The 7210-nt window shown below is 40.3% G+C and overlaps 1 protein-coding gene across 1 annotated transcript; it reads right to left on the minus strand.

Moving 5' to 3' along the window:
* Positions 1 to 1290: 1290 nt before the first annotated feature.
* Positions 1291 to 2019, minus strand: FTMT (ferritin mitochondrial). Its single transcript, XM_059691846.1, has one exon. The coding sequence runs from the start codon at positions 2017 to 2019 to the stop codon at positions 1291 to 1293; it is 729 nt and encodes a 242-aa protein (XP_059547829.1).
* Between the last annotated feature and the right edge of the window lie 5191 nt (positions 2020 to 7210).

A 7210-nucleotide genomic window follows, 5' to 3' on the forward strand; every position in this document is an offset into this window, starting at 1 on the left:
CCCATGCCCCCAAGAAAACATCTCCCCAGCAGATGCATCCTTCATTCTGGATCCCTTCTTGACTTTTCTATCCTATGATGGGTTTTTTTCCTTTCCATTTAAAAGGCCATAGAAGGGTGTTTTCTGCAGTCTAGTTGCTCTTTTGGGGATGTTAAAAGGAAGGCTATATGGCTCAGTGGTGAAATGCATAGTCTGAAATCAGATCTAGATATCTATATATATAAAAGCCTAAGCGAATGGTTGACCAGTCTCTATGATGCACACTGACTACCAGGGAGCAGACGCTCAATGCAGCTGCAGCTCTCTGGTGGTCAGTGTGCTCCCACAGCCAACCTCCTGCGGTCCCTCCCCCCACCCCAGCCAGCTGGGTGGTCAGTGCACTCCCAATCTCCTGTGGCCTGGGCCAGCCAACCTCCTGAGGTCCCTCCCCCGGGATCAGCCCTGATTGGGACTGGGGAAGACGGCCCCGATCACCCTGATCACCAGCTAGGCTGAGGGACCTGTGCATGAATTCATGCACCAGGCCTCTAGTATTACCATAAAAAAAAGTAAAACAAACAAACAAAACTAGCTGAGATCGGATATCTTTGGGAAACATTGAGCTAAACAAAAATAACCAAAATATTTTTTGCTTTGTTTTGTTTTTAATTGCAAGACTTCCCAGAGCCCTTAAAATGCTAACATACACTGTGACTTTCCAAGGCCAGCACTGATACCTTATGTAGCTTGTCTTAAATTTATTTGATCACAAAATCTCTTTAAAAAACAGATCATCTCCAGACATTACTGTTTCTTGGAACACACTTTGGAAAAGAGTAAACGTTGTCATAGAATTTTGCATGTCTGATTTTGACAGTACTATATGCATTCTTCATCTTGTTATAGCTATTGGTATATTTATCTTACACATTTTCCCACTTTAGCTTTAGCATAAAGTCTTGAAAATAACAGGCGCTTGTTGAGTTGAAAATCACCGACATTTAGTGAGGATCCATGGTCTGGAATATATTTGGTAATTGAAGAAATTTAGTTTTTACATCTACTTTTAGTTGCTTTTTTGCAGTCTTTTTTTTATACCATAGTATCCCGGACTTCCTTTCCTGCTGGGAAAATTGCTGGGCAAAAAGCCTTGTTAATATGGGCTAACTTCATTTTCTCTGCAAATCACTTTACTAGAGGAACAGTATAACAGGAATATAAAGGTGGAAGTGCCTTTTAAGGGCAAGAAAGCAGGAGACAGTTGATTCTGGGTCCTGGCACACCCTGGTGGTGGGGAAGGCAGCCTGTGGCTTAGTTCTGATTGTTTTCATTTCCAAGGGTATGTTTGTCAAAAAGGTACTCCGCCAGGCCACAATCTGGGGCCCCCATCGTAATCAAGGTGTGCACGTGGTCGCCTAGCTCTTTGATAGACCTCACCTGATCATTTAGATAGTGAGTTTCCAGGAAGTCGCACAAATGGGGGTCACCTTTAGCTGAGGCCAGAGAGTGCAATTCCAGCAACGACTGGTTCACATTCTTCTCCAAGAGCAGAGCACACTCCATGGCGTTCAGCCCGCTCTTCCAGTCGTCCCTGTCCGGTTTCTTGATGTCCTGCAGGCAGATCCTGCCTCCCCGCTGGTTCTGCAGCCTCATCAGTGCCTCTGCGTGCTGGGTCTCCTCCCGGGACAGGCGAAGGAAATACCGAGCGAAGTTGTTCAAGGCCACGTCGTCCCTGGAGAAGTAATAGGCCATGGACAAGTACACGTAGGACGCATAGAGCTCGAGGTTGATCTGGCGGTTGATGGCGGCCTCCGAGTCCGGGTGGAAGTTCTGGCGCACCCGGGAGGGGGCCGAGGCGGACCCCGAGAGAGTCCTGGAGGCGGCGGCTGCTGCCCCGGGTCGGAGGGGAGCGGCGGGCCGCGGAACCCAGGGGCTCCCGGTGGCCAGGCGCCGCGGGAGAGCGAAGCCATGGCGCGCGCCGCGCAGGGACACCAACGAAGTGCTGATATGCTTGGAAAGGAGCAAGACACAGGACAGCATGGCCCCTTCTCTTCAGAAGTGGAGACGCATGGTCAGGCCCCTGGGGCGTCAGGTGTGAATCAGAACTGGGCCCTAGGCGACTGCCACGGCGTCACAGGCCCCCTTTCTTCCAGTGGCACCGAGTTCCACGCGGGTGGCGGAGGTGGCGCGCGCCTGTCGCGCGTTTGGGCACAGATGACAATGACACAGTTCCATTGATCTGTTCCCTCTATCGTAGGCGCAAGATTTCTGCTCTTGGGCGTTTGTAATTTATTATTTAACCTAAGTTAAAATGCTGTCCAAAAAGTAGCCGCCTGTACTTGCGAAAGAAAGGACTGACTGAGCCAAGCCCTGCTTGCCCTCTTTCCCTCCCTGAGCTTTTTCTGTCCCAGGGCTATGGGATGGGGAGGCAAACCTGAGAAATAGGTAGGGTAAAACAAAAGTCACTACCAGTTTATCTCAGAGTAACAGCCCACTCCCAAAGTGGATGCTTATAAATTTACTTTCTGATTATTTTAACAAATTTAAGTAGGAAATAATTACCGTCCCTGGCCCAGTGACTCTGTTGGAGTGTTGTCCTGTACACCAAAAGGTTGCAGGTTGGATTCCTGGTCAGGACGCATGAGGGAGGCAACCCATAGATATTTCTCTTTCTCTCTCTCTCTCTCTCTCTCTCTCTCTCTCTCTCTCTCTCTCTCCTCTCTCTCTCTCTCTCTCCTCTTCTCTCTCTCTCTCTCTCTCTCTCTCTCTCTCTCTCTCTCTCTCAATGAAAACATAAAGTGAGGATTAAGAAATAAAAATAAAATAAAATGACCTTAAAAGTATATATATATATATATTATTGTAGTCTATTGAGAAACTCACAGAAGAAAATTCAAGACATTCCTAATTCTTCCTTTACTCGGAAAGAACCATTGTTAAAATGTTGATGGTAATTCTCACAGATTTAAAAAAAAGAACCCCATAAAAATATATATCACAGACACACAAAAGTAGAAACATGCTTTTTTATTGGCTTTATAGTGGTATAATTGACATATTAAATAAACAACAGATACAACTTGATGGGGTTTGACATAGTAATACATCTGTGAAACCATCACCAAAATCAAGACAATGAACATATCACCCCCCAAAGTTTCCTCATGCCCCGTTGTATTTTGTAATTTCCTTTGTGCAGCTCTCTGCTCCACATCATTCCAGGCACCCACTGGTCTGTTTTTCCTCACTAGATAGATTAGTTTGCATTTTCTAGAATTTTATATAAATGGAATCAGTATGGGTTTTTTGTTTGTTTTTCTGGCTAGTTTTCTTTGACTCAGCATCATTATTTTGAGATTCACCCATGTTGTATCAATCCTTTTTATGGCTGGGAAGTATTCCATTGTGTGGATATAGCAAATTTGTTTATCCTTTCACCTGCTGATGTTCATTGTGGTTGTTTACAGTTTTGCTATTAAAATAAAGCTGCTATGAACATTCCCGTACAGGTCTTTGTGTACATTCCTGTATAAGTCTTAAGTTTTGGCCACTCTAACTGGTATTTCCTTTTAAATTTGCATTGCCAGAATAATTCATGATGCTGAGTATATTTTACATACTTCTTTGCCAGCTGTATATCTTTAGTGTCATGTACGTTCAAATATCTTGCCCATTTATATGTTGGATGATTTCTTTTCTTGTGGTTGTTTGATTTCTTATAGTTAATATCTGGATCTTTGCTATTACTACTGCTTCTATTCAGGTCTTGTTGTATTATCTGCATATTACCTCCTCTATGTTATTTTCTTATATTTCCTTGGGGAAGTCCAGTTACCTTTCTAGGTTAGTTTCCTCACTGGAAATTTAGGATCCTACCTACTTCCAGGAGGTGATTGAAAAGGTTAAGAGAATGTGTATAGAGTACTTATCATAGTGCCTGACACAGAATTGACTCAAAATATTCTTTAATAGTTTTTACTGGATAATTTCTATTTAATTATTCAAAACCAATTATTTTATATTATTCAGTAAATAATACTTATATTATTGCATATGGAAAAAACCTAAACAGCTTATAAATAATACTTAAATGTATGATATTGTTGCTATTATGTATGAGTAGTGATGTAGAAATCCTTTTATTATGTGGACATATCAAACTTGTAGTTTTGTAGTAAGCTCCCTAGTCTCAAATGAGCATCTTAAAGTGTGCCATAAATAAAGGTGGATGCTTAAGATCTGGTTGTACTTAAATTCTGCTTGTAGAATGTGATTGATACTCACCAAGCAATTTCTCATGATTTTTTGCTTCTGTATACCCATTTTTTGCTTTTATTTCCCCCAAACTTTTGCTATACCTAAAATGTAGTTCCCTAAAGACAGGTTATGAAAATGATTCTTTAGAGTGGTGTTAAATGCCAACTGCTGCTACTAGTGTTTTAGGAAAAATGATGCTCTTTATATAAATGCTTATCTGCAAGGTAATAAAAAGCATAGATATAAAACCAATGCAGAACATGAAATGTAATGCAAAACAATGCCATAAAACACAATACACATTTAGATAACCCATGTTAGTTTGTCAAAAATGTTTCTTCTTCCCATTACAGTGTTTATCATATATTTTACTGGACTTTGAAAATGCAAGGATCTGGTAGGTGTTATTTTTATCCTTTGGACATTTTGATTCCTAATATTCATAGTAAAATTAATGCTGTTCTGCCAAAAACACAAACCTAGACCATCACCCACATTCCTCACAGCTCATTTCTTCCTCAGTTTTTATTTATTTTATTTTATTTATTTATTTTTTAAAATATATTTTATTGATTTTTACAGAGAGGAAGGGAGAGGGATAGAGAGTTAGAAACATCGATGAGAGAGAAACATTGATCAGCTGCCTCCTGCACACCCCCTACTGGGGATGTGCCCGCAACCAAGGTACATGCCCTTGGCCGGAATCGAACCTGGGACCCTTTAGTCCGCAGGCCGACGCTCTATCCACTGAGCAAAACCGGTTAGGGCTTTCCTCAGTTTTTAAAAAATTATCTTTATTTTGAAAGTATTACCGATGTTCCCCTTTTCCCCCATTACCCCCTTTACCCCACCCCTTCCCCTCCCCAGGCATTCTCTGCTCTATTGCCTGTGTCCATGGGTTATGCATATAATGCATATAAATTCTTTGGTTAATCTCTTCCCTCTGAGATTTGTCAGTCTGTTTCATGATTCCATGTCTCTGGATCTGTTTTCTTTGTCAGTTTATTTTGTTCATTGGATTCCACATATAAGTAAGATCATGTGATATTTTTCTTTCTCTAACTGGCTTATTTTGCTTAGCATAATAATTTCATTTCTTCCCCATTTAAAAGAAATTTTACTTCTTACCTGAGGATATGTTTTTATTGATTTTTAGAGAAGAAGGAAGAAAAAGAGAGAGATAGAAAGAGAGAGAGAGAGAGAGAAACAATTTTAGTGTCTTTTTTCTCTTCCCTGTATGCCTCTCTATCTCTATGCTTTTATGATTCTCTGGGGTTCCCCTCACTTCCTCATGAAATTCATCTTTAATGGTCCAATTAAATATATCTACTCTGTAAGGTCTTATATAACCTCATTTGGAAATCCCTTACTTTTTTGTTGTTGTTGTCTAAGTACTTTGTTTATATTGAGAGCATATTATGCTATAATTGTGTGTGTGTGTGTGTGTGTGTGTTCTTTAGGACAGAGATGTCATCTAATTTCAGTGATTTTGGATATGAGCGAATTGTTCTTGTATTTGTATTTATTTATTTTTAAGGGCAACTTATTAATTTATTTTTAATTTTCACTCAATGAGTGAGGATATTTTTCCCATTGATATTTTAGAGAGAGGGAAGGGAAGGGGCTTGGGGGAGGGGGAGAGAAACAGAGAAACATCCATGTGAGAGAGACACATCGATTGGTTGCTTCCCACTCATGCCCCAACCAGGGCCAGGGATTGAACCGGCAACCAAGGTACGTGCCCTTGAATTGGCTGCAAGATGGACAGTATATAATTTGCAACTTAGGAGAGAATTGATTTGAATTGGGTCAAGGTTTTGAGTCTGCTTTATGGCTCTAAAGAATGTAATGAGTGTTGATGTCCTTGCTTGCTTTAATATGTTATAGTTTAAAATCTTCTGAAATAATAAAATGCATAAAACATACATGTGCTGGCCTGTATGTATGCTTGGAGTAGCTACTTTAAGTGCTAGAACCTTCGAGGATGCTGCTTCCACCAAAGCTGTGGCTTGCCATTACTCAAGTTATATAACATGGGGTTCTTTCAGTCAGTGGGTTGGACATAGAAGTGAAAGAGCCAGTCAGTTTTACTTTTTCAGAGTGTTTCCGAGGCCAGTTCAATTGACTAGAGTCTGCTAATACTATTTAGTGACCACCATATCTCGGAGGGGTAAGTGAGCCCTTAGGAATCTATAAATAAACCCTTTTTTCAAGAATCTCATTTAAAAACCTTATGACTTAGCAACCCCTCTTGGAGAAATTCATATGGAAAAATGTGGTGCATAAAGAGTACGGAAATAAGAATGTTAATTTCATTGCAGTGCTATACATAACAATAAAAAGCTGAAAGTAAACTGTCTCTCCTTGGAGTATTGATAAATTACAGGAGAGTCATACAATAGGATATCATACAGCCCGTAATAGGATCAAGTGGTGTTCTCTTTGTGGCAATATGGAGATATATCCATAAGATATTTTAAATGGAGAAGCCACGCACATGTGTGTGTGTGTGTGTGTGTGTGTGTACACAATCCCATATTTGGAGGGACCAAAAAGGTGTACATGGAAGTGTATACACACACAAGCACACATGAAGAAGAGGAAGAAAGACATTTCTAAACAGTAGGCTGTCAGAAAAGTTGCACCTGCAGGCTACTATACCATGGTAATACCTGACCATTGCAAGTGGATAGATTGGAGAGAGGAAGATGAGGATTTAATTTTGTTACACATTTTAAAATAACTTGATTAAGAGTAATTTCACTTAACCACTATTTCAATCTTTTTTTAATTAAAAAATATAAAAAGAGGTTTTTGAAGAGGTCAGGTAATCACAGATGTGGTGAAATGTACCTATATAAAGAAAGCTTTAAACACAAACAAATGACTCTACCCTAGTCATGTATCTGTTGAGAGTAGCTAAAGTTGTGGCACAATGGGAGAAGTGTGGGGATGATCATAAGAAATTGAATAG

Source organism: Myotis daubentonii, chromosome 4 (genome assembly GCF_963259705.1).
Source record: "Myotis daubentonii chromosome 4, mMyoDau2.1, whole genome shotgun sequence".
Taxonomy (NCBI): Eukaryota; Metazoa; Chordata; class Mammalia; order Chiroptera; family Vespertilionidae; genus Myotis; species Myotis daubentonii.

Bases quoted from the DNA above. Each gene is read 5' to 3' on its own strand.
- FTMT (XM_059691846.1), bottom strand. From the start codon at position 2,019: ATGCTGTCCTGTGTCTTGCTCCTTTCCAAGCATATCAGCACTTCGTTG.